Source organism: Neolamprologus brichardi, chromosome 4, assembly GCF_056152115.1.
Source record: "Neolamprologus brichardi isolate AB-2024 chromosome 4, ASM5615211v1, whole genome shotgun sequence".
Taxonomy (NCBI): Eukaryota; Metazoa; Chordata; class Actinopteri; order Cichliformes; family Cichlidae; genus Neolamprologus; species Neolamprologus brichardi.
Window position 1 is genome coordinate 4,439,224 of NC_142107.1, and position 20,829 is coordinate 4,460,052.

Genomic DNA, 20,829 nt, shown 5'->3' on the forward strand with positions numbered 1-20,829 from the left:
GTTTGATTTGTTTCGCCCACAGACTGTAAGTCTCAGGTCTACTTTAAAAATAAGCATGGCTATAATTTAAAGGGGGGTTAATAAATCGCAGCAAGGCGCACGGTCTGCAGTTTTTGGTGAGCCGACAGAAGAGCTCTTGAAAAAGGTTTCACTTTCCAAACGTCACTGAGAGGAGGAACCGAGAAACCAGTATTCGCCTTTCCCAGATCAGACACTTTGACCCGTAGAGGGAAAACTTCCGCTTATGTCTGCATCTACTCAACATTGTGATTTTTTGTTTTACATAAACTTGGATTGAGTTTCACTGTGCGCGCATGTAAACGGTGGAGCAGGGTGAGGAGACCCGTGAGGAGTTAATTATTACCTGTTAAACGGCACAAGGTCCACGAATGCAGCGCTTTATTTCTGTGCTGCAGCTCTAATATCACATCTGGATGATAAGTGAGTGCGATCTCTTGGGAACTGGCACAGTTTTGTAGAAAAGTTGGGAGAACAGACCATCGATGGATCCGCTGGATTTCCTGGAGTTGGAGGAAATGCTGCGCTTTTTACACTGCAATAAAACAGAAATTTCTTGCATGGAGAACCCGGTCACCTTCCTCTGCAAGCTCAAGGATTACAACCTGATCCCGGAAGACAGGTTCAAGGTGAGGAACTCAAGTGGAAAGGTTACGCATTTGTTATCAACCTCGTTACAGTCATTTCAGGCGAGTGCTATTTGAATAGGACGTTAATGAGAGAGCGGGAAGTGAACAGCGGAAGTGATACATGATTACATCAGAGTTGTTGGTACACATGAAGCGTCGATTTCAAACAAGGGAAATACGGCGAACTGACCCCAAAAAGCTGATTCTGTTTATCTTCAGTCTCAGCTGACTGCAGGTTTTCTCAACCTTAGTAGCCTACCTTTGCCTGACTGAGACTAGCAACACTGAATGAACAGAATCAGCTTTTTGGGATTTACTTACCGGATGATTGAGCATGCATCAAGACACTGCGAATTGACATTCGCCTGTAACTCACACTGCTGTTTACTAAAAAAGAAGACATTTTCACAACCAGAGCCAGTTACTGAAAACAGATTAAAATGAAATCTGGAGTCTGGAAAAGTCTTAATCACGCGTTGTTTTTCCAAATTTTGCGGGGAAAATGGGAAATAAGTTTGTAGATTTATTTGAATGTGCAAATATAAAAGGAAATACACTTGAGTATAACGGTCAAGATGATCAATAATGTTGACGTCCAGGGTCTGGGGAGGCCAATCCACGACTAACAGTGTTCCACTGTGTGTTTTTCTATCCAGGTACGCTTTTACTGCACTGACAGTGTGTTCGGGATCATTGTCATCCTGAAAAATGAAGCCATAGTAATTCCATTAATTTTGGCAAGATTGCAAACACCACTGACTGAAATGTTTTTTCCCAAACTACAGTTTTTCAGGTTCATCTGCTGTAGATAGTTCTTTAGACCTGCTGCTTCCTTTATTTTCTTCCACTTGGTCAGTTTTGTCAAATCTTTTAAGGACATATTGCACAGCACAATTTAAAATTAGTTCTTTGCTAAGTTTTCTGTTGTGTACAGACATAACTCTGCTTCATCCCTTGAGTTAGGTGGATTTTTTTATGCTTGAATGATTCATGGGTCAGTGTTAAGTGGCTTAACAAATAATAAAAGCATTCCTCTGAAAAAGGTCAGATGCAAGGACTGGAATGAAAATTGGCAAGAAAGGAGGCAATGTCCAAAGTAAAACTTTATAATTTTTGAAACTATTGATCAAGGCCGGTTAAAAAAACAAGAAAGACGTCTCCTTGGAAATAAAATATAAAGTAATGAAAGGTGGGTCACAATTTTTGCACAGTACTCCACCTTACGTAAATATAGTTCCCCATTGTGACGCAAAAAACACCAGCTTATTCAGAGAAGGAAACGCCCTCTCCTAAATAATCTCATATAATCGATCCAATCACCATTATTGGAGTGGCAAACATAAACATCATACTTTTTTCATACCTTCTGTTTTAGAGGGGCAGTTTTTTCTAAATCTACTATCATAGACACTTGGTGAAAAGGACAGTATGTTGGTATTTACTTACTGAATCCTAGGCTAAACAGCTCAATAATAATTTTCTCGATACTGTTTGTGCAGAAGGTGAGTCGAATGAAGAAAAAAGAGAAGGGCCTTTATGATATCCTGGACTGGTTCGAGGAAAAAAACTCAGAGCACATCAAACTGTTCTGGAAGTGTGCCTTCAAGGAAACTGTCCTGAGCCAGAACCCCAAACTGCAAATGCTGCGCAAAAGCCTCATGGACGGTAAGATATTTCTATTTCATGATGCTCTTAATGACTGTATAATAGGTATGTTTGTGTCTCTGACAAGTTAATTGATAAAACAAAGAATTGGCCAAAGAAATCTGAACGGAATAATACCTCATCTACTTTAAGATGAGAGTTTTGTGGTGGCATTAATGCCTTTGCAGGACTAAAAATAATTTGATAGGCTTGTAACCAGTCAAAGAGAACCTCTGTCTACGTGAAGACTCATCTTGTAACAGCTAATATGTTGTAATTTAGACTATATAAAACCTTGTTAGCAAGTGGGCGTGCTATGTACTGAGACTTTAAAATTGACCCCTAGAAGTTGTTTGGCCTCTATTAGATATTTATTATGTTCTTGGACTTCAATGTAATTTCAGGGTCTTACCATTTTGACACACAATTGCCTGAGAAAGTTGAAACGGAAGACAACGGTGAAAAGGAAAAAACTGAACATTCAGAAGAAGAGGCGAGGAAGGAAAACTCAGTGAAAAAGAAGAGGAAGTATGGCAAGAGCATATGTGAGCAGGATGAGCAGCCTGGTCCATCAGGCCTGTCTACCTCGGCTCAGAAGAAGTCCAAGAAAATATGTTTCAGTAAGTTACTCCTCACTTATGCTTTACTGTTCTCAGCGTGACTATATGCCAACAGGAGTTATACAGTTAAAAAGACATCTCTCATCCTCTAACCTTTAGCAGCTCTCACTGGGTTAAAGTACCCTGGTTCTACCCCAGGCTAGACCCAACCAAAAACAAAGCCTGTTCTCTTGAAAAAGAACATGGCAGCATGACTTAGGTTCGAAAAGTTACAAATACATGACTTCTGGAACAATGTCATTTGGACAAATCAGACCAAATGGAGATGTTTGACCATAATGCACATTTAGAGAAAACCGAAACTCACCACATACCAGCTGTCAATCACAGTTGATATGTGGTGAAGGGATGATCATTGGGTGGACCAGGGCCTGGACTTTGCCATTATTGAGTCGACCATGAACTCCTTCGTATACCAAAGTGTCCTAGAGTCAAATGTGAGACCATCTGTCTGACAGTTAAAGCTTGGCTGAAACTGGGTCATGTAATATGACAATGATCCCAACCACAGCAGCAAATATACAACAGAATGGCTAAAATAGCAGAGCATGAAGGAGTTGCGATGGACTGGTCAAAGTCCAGACCTCAACGTGATTGAAATGTTGGTGTGGTGGGAAATTAAGACAGCTGTGCATAAACAAATGTCCGCAAACCTCAATGAACTGTGGGCTCGAGTTATTCACAGGACTGCATAGAGTTGTGTGAAAACTTGCCGTATGTTCATTACTTTCTCTTTATGTTGGAAGTGGAATTGTCTCTTCTCTGATGTTTTGCACAAAGCTACACTATTACAGCTCCTCCACTCCATCTGAGTAAATAGTGTTATAGCAGGTGGAGAATACCACATTAATCAAGCTCTACATTAACCTTCAGTGGATGAACTTCACCTGCAAAGAACTGAGGTCCTTTGACCTCTGGTTCTTCCAATCATTCTCCTGAATCCATGGAAAGGTACCTCCCAAGTGGCCACAGAACCTTTTGCTTCTACACCTGCAGCGTTCACTGCAAGATGTCTGAGGGAATGTGGTCATAAGTCTTTTCCAAAGCCACAACATGTATATTGACTACACTGCAGCATGTTTGAATCGGCATTTATAAAATTTTGTATTTCTCAGCTCCTCCCATGAAGAAGGGAGAGAAGGGTGAAATTTGGACCTGGCCCCTCTACAAGTCCCAGCTGCCTGTGACGTGCGGACAGGTGTCGGGAACGCTACAACGTGACAAACTGGCTAAAGGTCAGATAAGCAAAGTCTTTTCATTGTTGCATTGCAGTCTACTGTAGCTGCATGTTCTTTGTTCAAAAGCTGTGAAATAATAGAAAAATGTACAAGCTAGAAAAAGCGGCAGTTGGGAGATAACAAGAGATAATTTATGACTGAGATTTAAAGTTGTGTGTGTAAAACATTTCTTTGAATTCCTCCTCCTCTGCATCTCTTAGGAGAGAAGTGCATTCTGGCTAATAAGCAGTGGTTTGCTCCAGGTGAGTTTGAGAGGTTTGCAGGAAAGCAGAGCTACAAGAACTGGAAGCTGAGCATTCGATGTGGGGGGACGCCGCTGGGAAAACTTATAAAGGTTTGTCAAAAAGAAAATCTGAACTTATTTGATCAATGTTCCGGCAGTTTCCAGTGTGAATTTCACTTATTTTGTTTTTGTCATTTTTCACAGGAAGGTCACCTGAAAACTGTGGCCTACAAAGGAGGAAATAAAAAAGTAAAAACAGATGTATATACTACCACTCAGAAGTTTGAACACATGTTCTCATTTAATGTTTTTCTTTATTTTCATGACTATTTACATTGCAGATTCTCCCTGAAGGCATTAAAACTATGAATGAACACGTGAAATTATGTAGTAAACAAAAAAGTGTGAAATTACTCAAAGCTTGTTTTATAATTTATTTTCATCTTTGTGCTTTGCACACTCTTGGCATTCTCTCCATGAGCTTCATGAGGTCATCACCTGAAATGGTTTTCCAACAGTCTTGAAGGAGTTCCCAGAGATGCTGAGTGCTTGTTGGCCCTTTTGCCTTCACTCTGTGCTCCGTCTCATCCCAAACCATCTGGATTGGGTTTAGGTCAAGTGACTGTGGAGACCAGGCCATCTGGTGCAGGACTCCATCATTCTTGTCAAATGGCCCTTACACATCCTGGAGGTGTGTTTGGGGTCATTGTCCTGTTAAAGAAAAAGTTATGGTCCAACTAAACCCAAACCAGATGGGATGGCATGTCGCTGTATGATGCTGTAGCAGCTATGCTGGTTCAATGTGTCTTAAATTTTGAATAAATCCCCAACAGCGTCACCAGCAAAGCCCCCCCACACCATCACACCTCCATGTTTCAAGGTGGGAACCATGCATGAGGAGACCATCCGTTCACCTTTTCTGCATCGCACAAAGACATGGCGGGTGGAATCAAAGATCCCAAAATTGGACTCATCAGACCAAAGCACAGATTTCCACTCGTCTAATGTCCACTCCTTGTGTTTCTTGGCCCAAACAATCTCTTCTGCTTGTTGATTTTCCTTAGTAGTAGTTTCTTAGCAGCTATTTGACCATAAAGGCCTGATTAATGCAGTCTTTGAAGAGCTGATGTAGAGATGTCTCTGCTACTGGAACTCTGTGTGGCATTAATCTGGGCTCTAATTTGTGATGCTGGTGACTCGGATGAATTTATCCTCAGCAGCAGAGGTGACTCTTGGGCATCCTTTCCTGGGGCGGTCCTCATGTGAGCAACTTTCATCGTAGCACTTGATGGTTTTTGTGACTGCACTTGGGGACACTGCCATAATATAAATTCTAACAGTTGTCAAACAGGGCTGTCAGCTGTGTACCAACCTGACTTCTGCACAACACAACTGATCACACAACACAAATGAACGCTGACAAGTCACACCTGTGAAATGAAAACCATTTCAGGTGACTCGATCATGAAGCTCATTGAGAGAAGGCCAAAGGTTTGCAATGCTGTCGACAAAGCAAAGGAATACTTTGAGGAATCTAAAATAGAAATCATATTTAGAGTTATTTATCTTTTTTTTCTTTGCTACATAATCCCATTGATCTTGCTTCATATATTTGATGTCTTCAGTTTGTATCTATGATGTAGAAAGTAGTGAAAGTAAAGAAAAACCATTACATGAAAAGTGTGTGTCCAGATTTTGACTGGTAGAGTATTTCTTACTCAGAAGTAAATTAGTTTGTTTTATTTTTTTCTAATCTAAGCCACATTCTTTTTTTTTGCTGCTAGGCCAAGAAAAAATTGTTCTCACTCGAAGAAGCAACCACAGGTTTGTTCTATTACTGCAAAAACACAGATTTTTATCAAACGTGAGTGTTCTTAACAGCATATAAGCCCATTTTCCCACTAGCTGTTACAAGAGCTTCTGTTATCTCACATTAAATATTAAAGCATTTAAAACTAATGGCCTCAATTGAGGCAGGCAGGCACTGCAGACATTTATAACCCCCCCCCCCCCCCCCCCCCCCCGCCCCCTTTGTGCTCCAGTATAGAAGAAATAGAGCAGAACTGGAAAAGCCCAACGAACTGAAGTTAAAACAATTTTATTTTTGTATCCTTATATCAGAAAACTGAAATTTGCCTCAAGGAGCTTCCAATCTGCACAGAAAACAACATTGTTTCTCCTTAGACCCTCAACTTAGAAACAGCTACCATTAAGATCCAAAATGAAAAACAAGAATATTAATGGGTGAAGGCATACAGCCGCGAGGCAGTGATTCTAGTTTCTCTCTGAGCATAATGATTGTCACTAAAATCTTTTCAGGCATTCTATTAATATTGTGCACATATTTATATTCATAAAACTCTGAATTTAAAATATACATGTGTAAGACAAACATGCACAGGCAAGGCAAGCTTCTTTCCCGCTTGTTTTCATGGATAAAATCCTCTTTTTTAGAGTCGGAGAAAGAAGAAGATGACGAGGAAGACCAGGATTCATCAAGTGATGAACCCACCACAGGTGCTGGTTTCTACAGTGTAATATTTATGATGGAAGCTCTTTTAGTTACGCATGGTTGTGTTACGTATTATCTTCATAACGTGTCTGTTTTAGATGAAGAAGAGGCAGAAGAGCAGACGGTGCAGCAGCCAGAGGCTGGTCTTTCCAACACCAAAGTGTTCAAAGTTACATGTGGTGGTTTAGCTGGGACGTTACACAAAAAACGTTTTGCATCAGGTATCTTAAAAAAAAGAAAGTACTGTGATACAGATACAGTCATTTAAAAAAGTTCAAACAGTTCTTTAAAAAAACAAAGTACACTCTGATTACTTCCATTGGAATTAAGAGGATAAGTAGCATCCAGGTGCTGCTAATTGCTACTTTGAATTGAATTAAATGGAAAGATTTTAGTTAAGCTGAGGGAACTTTCTTCTCAAAATGTTTTTCCCCCACCAGGGACACTTGGCAAGAGTATTCGTACTGAGACAAGCTGGATGACCCCAGTGGACTTTTGTAAGGAATCTGGTCCAACAAATGTTTCCTGGAAGAAAGACATCAGATGGGATGGAAAACCTCTGAGTGCTCTCATGGAGGTGTGTTTACACTGCAGGTTCCTAGTTCACCGCAACTTATCTCTACTCCTTTGGGTATTTTTGTGAGGTACTCTGTGAGAGTGAGGGAGGAAAATAACACTCCGAGATCACAATCTTTACATTTTCACTCGTATTTATTTGTGGTCATCAATCCTCAAGCAGCTAATATGGTAAAAAAAAAAAAATATCCAAATGCAGAAAGCTAACATGTGGTGACATTTTGATGAACAACCACAGTTAGCCCTAAGCACACACCAAATGCACATCAACGTTTCAGCACCGTACAGCAGAACACCAGCTATAGAGAATGAACAAATAATAAAGAATATAAAGACAATTAGGGGCTATTTCAGGAAAAATGAATTGGGTCAGTGCCCGTTTGGTTTTGTAGGATCTTTTTGAATTATAATTTTGAAGTTGCAACTCGTGCCCAAAAAATTACAGGACTTAACAATTTAGACTTTTGCATGAAACTGTGTCTCACCTGTAAACCCAAGAGCAACTTTAGTCTGGAGGCAATATCAGCGTTACAAGCTTTGTTAAACCAAAAGTGAGAACTTATGATTGAAAAATGAATACATTGTTACTTTGTCTTTTTCAGGCAGAGATCTTGAAGATCCATTCCCTTCTGTGTGCTTGCCCTCTGTGTAATCCAGATCCTGAAGACCTGGTAAGTTTCAGACAAGTGGCATTTCCTCATGCTACACTGGTTTGAAAAATACTTTCTTGCACAATGCTGTTTTTTCTAAATAGTACAAAATCTGTCTTTCTAAATCTGTGGTATAATTCCACAAACAAGAAACTTTTTTCCTCTCTCAGTTATCTTGTTCTGGTGCAGAAATATGCGATTCCAACCTCTTCTAGAGTTTAGTTGTATTTGTAGCCTAACATCACATACAGACAGCAACTTAATGGATATTCTCTGCCCTCGGTCACTTTACTGTACATTCAGTGGGTCAGACCAGACATTTACTTATTGCTTTTAACAGAGCACAACTTTGTAAAAAAAAAATGCTTGCAAATGGATTAAAGTCTAAAAATTAAGACCTTTCTACATTTCCGCACCAACGCTGACCAGAGGAGCACGCAGACATCTCCAAAATACCTTTGGGTTTTTCATTATTCACTCTGCTGTGCAATTTCACATCCATCAGAGACTGAAGGGCCTTAAAAATGGACTTTACGTGGCAAAGCCTTTACCGCATTAAACGAAAAATCTGTGACAGGTCAGATTAATGAGTCTGACCAATAATGGATTCAGCCTAATTCTGGTTTTGACAAAACTTTAATAGGAGCTGAAGCTTGATGCAGCCGATTGCAGTAGTCCCTTCCTCTGAGTTTTTTATATACCTACACATCAATCCATGAGTGCTTCCAAAGAAAGAGAGCTCATTTACCAACAAGGCACAGCAGTAGTGGATTAAATTCTACAGGATTAATAAAAAAGTAAAAGACAGTGAGTCTCATCTTCACGTCAGATAGATCTGCAGTTACACTGTCACTACGCAGATGAAAAATAATTTGTTATGAAGCCATCACTCTCCATTACAATACTTAAGATGTAACATAAGATATTTAATTTAGCTATTAGTAAAAGTCTGATCTCACCCACTGGCTGAAATCTACTAAAGTGTTTATGATTATGCATTACTGTAACCACACGTGAGATGTGGCCTCTCAAAAGTAACAGTAATAACATACCTATTGTCAATATGTGCTGTGGCTGTGCTGTGTTCTTAATTTATAGATGGCAGTTATAAGTTACCGTTTGATGAAGTCAGCAATTTTACATCTCCTGGGTCTGAAAGGCGCTTTGGAGCAGTTTTGTGTACAAACAGATTTTCTGTGATTTATTGTCTGTGTTGCCAGGAGAATGAGAAAAATGATGACGACTGTTGCATCTGTAAAAACGAAGAAGAAGACCAAGAGCTGGTAGTGTGCGAGGAATGCCCACGATCCTTCCACCAGAAATGCCACCTGCCACATGTGGACGACATCATTCTGAAGTGAGCCTTACTGGGAGAGCAGCCATTTAAAATATATTTTTTAAATCAGCTGTTTCTCTTTTGTCCTTTTTGTATGTTTTAAACCTGCATGAATTTGTCGTATCAACACAGAATGCATTGGCAGGAAACCTAATCAGCTTTAACAGGGCGAAAGAAATGCTCCCATTATACAGTCCTGCAACTGAACTGAACTCAGCATTTGCATAAAGCAGCACTAATGAATATCCCTACAGTTCTGTGCAAAAGTCTCGAGCCACTTCTCATTTCTGTATGATTTGCTTTCAATAAACCAGACTTTCTTGTAATATTTTAAATTGGCCTGGAGCAACAGTTTTCCAGGTTTACTGAAGAATCCACACTAAACAAAGGGAAAATGGGAGAAAGGGCTGAGGTATGCCAGTTTACAAAAGCAAAAGGTCTTATATAAAAATGTCATTGATATTTTTGGTCCAAATCGTTGTCATATTTATGGAGGAGGATGAGAGGGTCCAACACTGAACATCTACAGCTAAATGTAAAACGTGGTGGAAGCTCTGGGGATGCAGGTCATCCAGTGGTGCTGGGAATCTTGTGAAAATGAGGAATTATAAACACAAAAAAGTACGGTCAGATGGAATCTGGAAAGCATCTCATCAGGAGCAGCATCATTTTTCCGCATGACAGTGATCACAAACACACTGCCAATGCAGTAAAAGCATACCTGAATAAAAAGAAATAAAACAAAAACACACACAGTGGAACACTGTCTGTCATGGATTGGTCTCCCCAGAGCTCGGACTTCAACATTAGTGAAGCAGTGTGTGATCAGCTTGACAGAAAACCGAATTAAAGACAGTCAAAAATTATTCTCCAAATCTCTGCATCTATTTCCCTTTATCCATCCATCTGCTTCCGCTTATCCTTTTCAGGGTCGCGGGGGGCGCTGGAGCCTATCCCAGCTGTCATAGGGCGAGAGGCGGGGTACACCCTGGACAGGTCGCCAGTCTGTCGCAGGGCCAACACACAGGGACAGACAACCATTCGCACTCACATTCACACCTAGTGGCAATTTGGATTATCCAATTAACCTATCCCCACAAGCTGCATGTCTTTGGACAGTGGGAGGAAGCACCCGGAGTGATCCCACGCAAACACGGGGAGAACATGCAAAGTCCACACAGAAAGACTCCGGTCTGATGGTGGAATTGAACTCAGGGCCTTCTTGCTGTGCAGCAACAGTGCTAACCACCGTGCCCTATTTCCCTTTATTTCCCAGAAAAATAATTTTTTTAAATGAGGGGTAGCTGAAGACTTTTGCACAGTGCTGTCTGTAAACTTCTAAACAATTAACCAAGTGTAAAATAGCACACTTGCTTAATTGTTTTTCCGTCGTTTAAGTAGAAGTACTTTTTCCCAAACAAACTGACAGTCTTATAATGAAAAGACAAAGTTAGGTGCCAGCTGGCAAAGAGAGTGAAGGAGCTAAGGATATTTCCTTCTGGACCTGGTAGATAACAAAACAGGGCATTTGCAAATTGACCTGTACCATGAGTCCAGATAAGTGGAGTGTTACTCCAGATCTTCTAGTTCTGTAAACTAAATTCTAGCTCAGCGTTAAATTTTAACATCATTTCATTTGATTTTTGTTTTAATGTTTTTCACCTTCACATTAAAACTGGTACCAGCTGAAGTCAGGTGGACATCATTTTCAGTGTCGTTTCTACTAAAACAACATCTGTGCTGCTATTATCTACGTATATTGTATTGAATTACACACTACTGTATATGATCCTGGCATACGTTCTGCTTTTTTAAAATGTACCTGTTTTATGTGATAACATGAAGCTAAGACATTCAGCTGTCAGTATGATAAGAATAAAAAGGTTATAACTGATTGAAACAAAAATCAAAAGGGTTTATGTTTTTAAGACTGATATATATATGTGTGTGTATGTGTGTGCAGCGACGACAGCCCCTGGTTGTGCACATTCTGCGTTTTTAGAGCCAATCACGTTTGCCTTGACCAGCTGGACGTGAAGACAGTGATGTCTCAACAAATATCTCAACACATGATGGTGAGAATCTTCTCTGTCTACAAGTTTGTCCATGTAACCATCTAACTACCCGTCTCCCTGTGACATTGCTGTGACCTGCCCCTCTGTTGTTTCATCAACAGCAATGCCAGTATCTCCTCCTGAGTCTGCGCAGTGCTGACGAGGAGCAAATGTTTTCTCCAAACCCAATGGGCTATGTAAGTATTTTTTAAGCAAGCAATTTTTATTCATTTGAATCAAGATTTAAAACATTCGTAGAAAATAAAGTGCAGTGCACTGAAAACGTGAGCTATCTTAGCCTTTGCATATTGGTCACACTTCAGATCACCAGTTAGAGTTTCATATTGGACAACAATAAGCTCAGAAAATGCAAAATGCAGATTTTAAATGATGATTTCATTTATTAAGGCAAAAAAGCAATACAAACCTACCTGGCCCTGTGTGAAAAGTAACCGCTCTCCCTTGTTAAATCAGTAACTAACCAGTTCAGCTTCACTGGCAGCACCAAGGACTGATTGCTGGTAGACCTGTTGAATCAAGAAATCACTTACATAGAACCTGTCTGAAAGAGAAAGGTAGGAAAAATGATCTCAAAAAGCAAAACATCCTACGATCTAAAGAAACGGATGAGAAACAAAGTCATTGACATTAATCAGTCTGTGTTATAAAGCAATTTTAAAGCTTTGGGACTCAAGCAAACCATTGTGAGAATCATTATCCACAAATTGAAAATTTGGAACAGTACTGAACCTAAATTCTGCGTTTAAAAAAAGCATTTTGTATTTTCTTTTCCTAAAATTAAAATTAGCTTTGATGTAAAACATGTAAGTGTACAAAGTTTGCAAAAAGCTAAGAAGTGAGGAAGGGGTCGAATACTTTTTCACAGCACTGTATGTGTAAAACTCTGACTAGAATACTCTGGTTTTCTGGATGTCTGCTTTCACCCACAGCTGGCAAACTACAACACTTCTATCAAGAGGCCGATGTGGCTGGGCAAAGTAACAGAGAAACTCCAGCAGAAACAGTATCAAACTGTCGGCGAGTTTGTTTCTGATGTCCAGCTTATTTTTGCCAACTGTGCGACATTCAACCGGGTAAGAAACTCTTAGTGAAAATGTGATAATGGCATCAGTGCTCTCAATAGTCTATTAAGTGCTTGTTTTTATTTTTTATATGGTTTTAAAAGGTTTGCATCTGCATGTAAAAAAGAAGAATTAGATTACATCTGATGCTGTATCTCCTTTGGGACTTATATTAGTGTGTTGTGTTGTTAAATGTTTGCAGGACTTTAAGCTTTCACTTTCTTCTGACTGCCATTCAAAGTTTAGTCAAATTGCCTTGTTCAGCTTTTACAAGGCATAATCAAAACAACTACCATCCATTTCACCTTTGCTTCCATGCAGTGCTTCTTCTGCATTTGGGTCCCTGGGGGTCCTGGTCTGACCAGTTTCATGGGTACCTGCAATTTCACAGTGGATCTCAAATAGAAAACTTTTGTCTTACTGTCTTTTATTCTCAGTTCTGCTGGAGGTTTCTTCCTGTTAAAAGGGAGTTCTTCCTTCCCACCACCGCCAAGTGTTTGCTCATTGTTTTGTTTTTTTCCCTCAATTACTGTAGGTTCTTAAAAGTGCATTGACACATCTGTTGGATTACAAACACAACTTTTTTTAAACAGAATAGAAGTTTTGAAAATAACATAATGACAATCGCTGTTTTTCTTTTTCAGGGAAATCCGGAAATTCTTGCCATCGGCAACCAACTGAGGGAGTTATTTGACAGCGAGTTTAAGAAGGCTTTCAACATCCAAGATCAGTGACTTCAAACCAGTGTGAAAGTTTTTAACACTTCAAAGCTGAGAAAACAATCAAAAACGAGTGTTACAGCGATGGCACTGTAGCAAAATGTAACTAGATATCAGTGTTTGCACACAGTATGAATGTCAAATACAGTATACTCTGTGTTCATGTGCTGGCAACTAATGGAAAAGCTATTATTGGATAATCCTCATCATAGTACAACCCATTACAGTATAATATTAAATAGAGTAGTGCCATAGTGTACGTTGTTTACATACAAAATGCACACTGAAAACAAAGGCAAATGTCTAAAGGGGAATTGTAATAATGTTTTTCTCCAGTTTTGTGCACTGAAACCAAAAACAGCTCTTGTCCTATTTAAAAGTCAAGTTTAAATTATCATTATATATGTATGTATATATTCCTCCCAATTTCATTTGTTTGCCCTAACTTTGTTTCACATATAACTGATGTTGTTTATACCATTAAAATCTGAATGTGTTGGTCCAAAGAGGACTTTTGTCACTACAGTTCAATTTATTTTTACTGTTATCTTTAACATGTGGGGTGTTTTTAAAAGTAAAATGTTTGTTGGTGTACGCCACAAATAACACAGAAAAAAATAAAATGCATTTTTTTCTTTTACCTCGTTTAGTATTATTTATTTTAATGTATTAATATTTATTATTATTAATGCAATAAAACGTGCAGAATTTTCCCCTATGTTGGCACGTTGACAGCTAAATCCGGATTATTTTTTCTTATTTTGAAAATTATTTTTTGGTTTTTTGTTACTAAACATGTGCCAAACGTGCGGTCAGCTGACGTCACCGTCACGGTTGCCAGCAGCAAATCCTTGCTGAGAGCTGCGCAGCCGCTCTGCGCATCCGTCGGCTGAGCTGAGGTGGTCAGCGCAGCCATTTCCGTGCCCCTCACGGAAAAACATGCAGGGGGTGGCATTTGTCCATCACGCGCACAGCTAAATCAGTCATGACTTTGGCTGCACGACTTCACGCTCAAGTCTGCATCATCGATTAACAGCCGAGATCTCCAAACTTTCTCCTCAATTCAACGCCTGCGCAGACAATACAAGCTCTCTCCCTTCAGCTCCTGCTCCTTTTTCCTTTTTTTTTTTTTTTTCTGTTTCTGTGTCAGCCATGGAGGGAGATCTGCAAGGAGGCAGCAACCACGTCGCAGCGCTGCATGTGAAAACTGAAGCGGTGGATGAAAATGCATCTGCGCTGGTTTTGGGCAGGCAGGAGTCGCCTGCGCCCTGCGGAGATACCGCATGCAGAGGAGGAGGAGGGGAACAGACTGCAGAGGAGCTGGCTGACACAGAGCTGCAAGCTGCCACGACAACTACTCCTGTACTACTGTGTGAGTGCTCACCTGAGATGATTTATGGCCATTCGGCCTCGTTTATTTGCTTCCTTTCTTCTTTTTGTTTTTTTAATGGCCACTCAAAATCTGTTGCTTTTCAGTAGATTATGTAGCTTTTATCTGCTCTGTCATCAGACCCTGTTAGCACAGAGCGGTTCTTCACCACATCTGGGGATGGAAAAACATACCTGAAGATAGCTCCAGGTAAGTAAGATTCAAAGTGAGAGGAGAGCACCAGTAAGAATGTAACAAAACACATAACCTGACTGACTGAAGTCTTTCTGGCAGAAGTAATAACTGGCAACACTTGCGTACATTAACCTCTTTTAATAATTCATATAAAATGATGATATGATGTAGCCGCACATATACACATTAAATCTCATGACTGTTAAAAGGAATTTGAATAACCTAAAAATTCAAACATGTCATTTTTTAATCATTTGCATAGAAATGCTATTACACAGGGTGCATCGAAAAGAAAATGCTATACTTTTATGCAAGTAATGGCTGAATATAAACTTACAGTGTGCACAAGTGCTCAATAAGTCCCCCCGTGGATACACAGCATATGTCAAACTCATCCCATGAGCATATCTGGAGTCACTGCAGCCAGTACGTGTTTCTTTAGGTGAATGATTGTGGAATTAAAGCATTTTGAAATTGGATGCTGGTCTGGAGGTGGGCATATTAAGCACTTGTCAACATTGTAAATTTTGTGTGTATAACTTTACATTCGCTCATGCATTTTAAAATTTACTGGAAGCTTCTATGTCTAATAGTTAAAAAAATATAGCCTTCTGAAATCAGATGATTCTTTTTAATACACCATGTATTTTGTGCCTATTTCACGCACCTGAAAAAGTCCACAAAAACTAGGGTTCAAGTCTTAGCCATTCAGTTCTTATCCTTCACAATTAATAAACTTCCTGCATCACTGGGATTGTGTGTGTTTTGATCAGATTTGATGGGCATCTGTTGGGGTGTTTGATAGCTCGTCAAATGTTGCTAAATTCTGACTCTGGCTGTTGAAACTAACCCCCGCACACGTCAAACCAACGACAAGAGGGAAAACAGAAATGTTGAAAATCTCTCATTAGAAAATACAGATACAGAAAATGCAGTTTTTCTGTATCTGCAAATACAGTTGTGGTCATAGGTTTACATCCACTCATCAACCTACACAGGATCAAACATTACATATGGGCTCAAATATTTACACAAACCCCCACAAATGTCTCTTTGCAACTTGCACCTCGACCAGTCATCAACAAGCTTCTGACATATTCCTGGCTGGATATTTGATCAGTCTTCTTGGCAGAATTGGTAGAATGAATTTAAATCAGTTGGTTTCGTGGCACAGACTCAGCTTCTAAGTGTTGTCCACAGATGTTCAGCAGGGTTGAGGTCGGGGCTTTGGGAAGGTCATCCAAGAAGCTTAATGTTTGTCTACTGTATCTATTCCAAAACCAGTTTATCTGTGTGCCTGGGATCATTGTCCAGTTGGAACATCCAACTGGGTCCAAGTTTCAACTGTATGTTCAAACTTGGACAGAACTGGAGATTCTATTTTCAAGTTTTACGTCAAATCCTGATTTACGCCTGGTAGCAAAACAGCCCCAGAGTAAGAATCTACCAGCACTATGCTTGACAGCTAGCACAGGGCTCTTAGATTTCAAAGCCTCACCTTTACTCCTCCAAACATACCTGATTGTGGCTCAATCTTTGTCTCGTCTGGCAACGAAGCTTTTCTCCAGAAGACATTTGGTTTGTCCATGTGGGCAGCTGCAAATTTCAGATAAGCTTCAAGGTGCTGATTTTTGACCAGATGCTTTTATCTTGGTCGGCACCGTCTCAGTCCATGGCAATGTAAAACTCGTTTCACTGTGGACAGTGATGCTGGTGTTCCACTGGATTCCATAGCACATGGAAGTACTGGTTGTTCCTGGATTGTTCCTAAACATCCTGACCACTTTTCTCACATTTGAGGGTGACAGTTTGGGTCTTTTTCCAGACCTTAACAAAGTGCTGACACATCCAAATAACTCACATTTATGTACAGTATTTGGTATCTGTACATAACTGTCATGTATTGTTCAAACCTGTGAGTGCTATTAAACAAATCCTTTTTATGACGGCAAAGAGAAACTACCAGTTATAGTCAATCACTAATAGCCTTCTCAAGTTTAAAGGCTTTATAGAATTTTCACTTATTAAAAGAATTAATTGAGTATATTTATATATTTGCACCTGTATGTTTACTACTGACTGTGTGTTTTAAATCAGCGGTCCCCAACCCCCGGGCCTCGGACTGGTAACGGTCCATGAGTCGTTTGGTACCGGGCCGCGAGAGTTGAGGCTCAGGTGTGAAATGTATGTTTTTCAGGGTTTTTATCGGTTTTCAGCGTTATTTTGTTATCGTTTTTATTGTTAACTCGGTTTTCCTTGGTCTTTTCACGTGTGTTATGAATAAATCTTCTTTTTTTTGGTACTGGTACTAGTTTTATTTTGTTGTATTTATCCGCGACACCTTAAAGGCCGGTCCGTGAAAATATTGTCGGGCATAAACCGGTCCGTGGCGCAAAAAAGGTTGGGGACCGCTGTTTTAGATGTTTTAGATAAAATCCAAAATAAATTCAAACTTGTGCAGTAAGTCTACCCTGGATAACAAGCAGTTCAAAGAAATCATTGAAATTCCAGAATTACCAGGATATTCCCACCCATGATGAGCGGATCTAAACGTTTGATAACAACTGTATGTATATAAGATTTTCCCCAGTTTAACCTATTTATCTTACATATGAAGTGACACCACAAGTGGCTTTCTTTCTCTCCCAGCTTCAGTAATGCCCCCTGCTCCTTCCGAGAAGACGCTTTGCTCTGGCTCGGATTTCTCTTCCAAAGCCGTTCTGTGTCTGATTGAGGCCGTCGGGCGTCGCTGGGGTCTCTATGAGACTCGGGAACGCTCGCAGCTCTTCCAGAGTGTCCAAGAGGAGATGGCCTCCAAGGGGCACATACTGCCTGTTGAGAAAATCCGTCGCAAGTGGAACAACCTCATTGTGACATACAAGAGGGTTAAAGACCGCAGCCGGGAGACGGGACATGCTAAGACGTCTTGGGAGTTCTTTGATGTGAGTCTAATGGGAAGACAAACCTGGGGATAAAAAGCAGTTGCTGACATTAAGTACTGGTTTAAGTAAACCTCACAGTTGGACATAGTTGCTATGAAATTTTTTAGCCCTCTTTCTTTTCTCCTTTTCCTTTTTCAAGTGCTTTAGCATAGTGTGCCTTTGTACACCACACAGTCTACTAGAGAGTGAGACGCTTGAAATTTCCAGTTGTAGAAATGTGAATTTCCCCTCAGGACAAATGTAACTGACCTCAAACGCGGCCACCAATAATCATTATCCAGTTTAACAGCTGCACTCTGCGTGTGTGTGTGTGTGTGTGTGTGTGTGTGTGTGTGTGTGTGTGTGTGTGTATAAAAATTGTGCAGAAAGAAGAAACTTCTGCCTTATATATTTTGGAAGGTGTGGTCGATGTAGAGTGTAGGCCTAGTCTGTCTTACAAAATTCAAAACTAGAAATCAGATGCATTCTTCTGCTGTTGGCGATATACCACCAGCCATAACATTATAACCACTTGCCTAATATTGTGTTTTTCCCCTTTTGCTGCCAAAACATCCCTGACCCATCGAAGCATGGGCTCCACTAGACCTCTCAGATAAGGGCACCTTCTGGTCTGTGGCCATGCAGCCCCATATGCAACAAACTGTGATGCACTGTGTATTTTGACACCTTTCTATCAGAATTAGTATGAACTTTTTTGCAATTTGAGCTACAGTAGCTCATCTGTTGGATCAGACCACATGGGCCCAGCTTTCGTTCCCGGCCTGATCAGTGCTCCTTGGCTGCCCATGACCCTGTCACCACCAAATCCTTACTCTTGTGCATTTGAAAAACTGTATCACACAAAGTGGTTCTGAATTTATACAGTTTTAATACCATAAGAGAACTGAGTCAATATAGAGATGGAAAGACTTTAAGGACCTCACAGGGTTAAATGATGAATAGTTCTTGTACAGGGATGTTTAATCTGAACAACTGTGAGGAAGTACAGCAGAAACAACTAGGATTATAACATAAAGTAACAAGGTTTAAGACAGCATACGGTTACATTGTTAACTGGTATTTGTAAGACATGGATTACAATGCTGTTTGATGTATTCGTTGGTGTACTTTCTCCATATCTTTGTGTGTGTCTTGTTCCACTCTAGTTGATGGACGCCACCCTCTGCGACACCATTGGCACTCAGATCGTCAACAACAAACGAAGCAAAGGCGGCAGCACGGTTTCTACACTGCCTGCTCCTTTGGCTAAGATCGCTGCAAAGCCCCTGCAGCTTCCACAGCCGACATCCACCATCATCCGTCCTAGCAGTGACTTCGCTGCTGTTGCTGGTGGTGGTGGTGGTGTGGACTCAGTAGGTCTGGGTTCCAGTGCTGGCACCGCTGCCAGTACGTCGGTGACTGCAGCGACCATTAGCTCAACTAATGCTCCAGACCTCAAGCCCCTGATCGTCCTCAATGGTGACATTGTTACTACTAGTATTCACCCAGCCACCATTGTGCCGGCTCCTTCTTTTATCACCTCGCCTTGTTTTACAGAAACAGCCACCACATCCCCTTCCCTCATCTCCACCAGCAACACAGACCTCAACACACTGGGCTACACAAGCCGCAAAGCTCCATCCATCTCATCAGGTGTCATCCCTTTTCGCCTGAGTACAACATCGCTCACCCAAAGCCAGAATCTCCTCGGCCTCTCCTCTTCATTCCCCCTCACGTCCTCCTGCCTCACTTCCTCTGCAGCCACCTCTTTGTCTACAACAACTGTGTCTGGAACTGAAGGACAGAACCAGAAGGCGAAAGCGGAGCAAGGCGGATCCACTTTGTTCCAGGAGATTCTGAAGCGACAGGAGGAGCAGGCCTACCTCGATCGAGTGGCTCGCCGCAGGGTTGAAGCCAGAGAGAAGAGGCGCGAGAGGAGGGAGGTGCGAATGTCCGAGTCCCTAGGAAGGATAGCCACGGCCCTGGAGCTGCTCTCCTCCAAACAGGACACAGTCATCGCCCTCCTACAGAGGCTGGCTGATCGGAAATAATCTACGGTGAAGGCCTGGAAAGTAGAATCTCCTGACCTTGTTTTTTCCCCACCTGAGATCCTCCTTATGAATCTCTCATGCACTATAATGCTACTTTAATAAGCATAATTTAATATAAATGTGAATTTGACAAACTCTTAACTAAATAACAGACAAGCGCAAAGGTGAGTCATTGTTCTGTGCTTTTAAATTGTTGTGCTTTGTAAATATGTTAGTTTGCTTCACTAACATCAAATAAAAAGATTCTTTGGATATGCACCATAAAGCTGTGGTTATTTGAACACTTTGTCCCCAGATTGCAAGAATAAAACAGCGATTAACTACTAAAAAGTTACAATAAACTTTGCATGCAATCAAATCAACCATTAAAATATTATCAAGGCCTAGAAAATCCCCCAAAATTTATTTAATAAAGAATCTTAAATGACAACAAGGTTTTAGCTTCATAAGCAGGGCTCTGAATCATCCCTGTTACTTTTCATTTTTAGGTTTTAACAGGAAATCCTCATGAGTGACCTAACAGATAATCTCAGGTTCCATGTAGGCTTGTAGGATGTTAACTGTATGTGTCTTAAAAGCAAATGTTCTGATCACAGAGTCAACCCTAAAATAAAGTAGAAGCCAGTAAGATTAGTTGCATCCTGTTAAACCCTTCAATGAGTCTGTGTGAGTCTGAGTCAGCTGATGTTTGTTGAGAATTTGGAGACAAAATTCATTTATTCAATTCAATTCAATTTTATTTATATAATGCCAAATCACAACAACAGTCGCCTCAATGTGCTTTATTTATTCATTAATGAATGAAAAAATGACTGCCACCAAGGCATCATTTGATCTTTGGATAATGATTATACCTTTCAGACAAATGTTGCAGTTAAAAATACAATATCTCATTGAAATGTAGCTGAAAAATGAACCATTTACTTGATGTACTCTCAAAATACTACATAGGTCCGGTGTAAGTGTAGTTGATTACTTTTCATTGCTGAAAG

General features: G+C 40.4%; 2 protein-coding genes across 3 annotated transcripts; both read left to right on the top strand.

Moving 5' to 3' along the window:
• The first annotated feature begins 169 nt into the window (after window positions 1-169).
• sp100.1 (SP110 nuclear body protein, tandem duplicate 1) lies at window positions 170-13,923 on the top strand. Of its 2 annotated transcripts, XM_006798088.3 has the most exons (16): window positions 172-647; window positions 2,147-2,312; window positions 2,696-2,911; window positions 4,027-4,146; window positions 4,350-4,483; window positions 4,577-4,621; window positions 6,157-6,196; window positions 6,827-6,889; window positions 6,983-7,105; window positions 7,325-7,461; window positions 8,063-8,131; window positions 9,331-9,467; window positions 11,410-11,521; window positions 11,623-11,697; window positions 12,451-12,594; window positions 13,227-13,923. In XM_006798088.3, exons 1-16 carry the CDS (start codon window positions 504-506, stop codon window positions 13,314-13,316), a joined length of 1,815 nt encoding a protein of 604 aa, XP_006798151.2. In that variant the 5' UTR covers window positions 172-503; the 3' UTR covers window positions 13,317-13,923. The 2 variants fall into 2 exon arrangements, with proteins under 2 accessions (XP_087695784.1, XP_006798151.2); XM_087839658.1 differs by having other exon boundaries at window positions 170-647; window positions 4,350-4,621.
• Window positions 13,924-14,200: 277 nt separating this feature from the next.
• Window positions 14,201-20,089, top strand: LOC118454735 (uncharacterized). The gene is made up of 4 exons (XM_087840255.1): window positions 14,201-14,673; window positions 14,812-14,880; window positions 17,515-17,807; window positions 18,953-20,089. Exons 1-4 carry the CDS (start codon window positions 14,454-14,456, stop codon window positions 19,835-19,837), a joined length of 1,467 nt encoding a protein of 488 aa, XP_087696381.1. The 5' UTR covers window positions 14,201-14,453; the 3' UTR covers window positions 19,838-20,089.
• The last annotated feature ends 740 nt before the right edge of the window (window positions 20,090-20,829 follow it).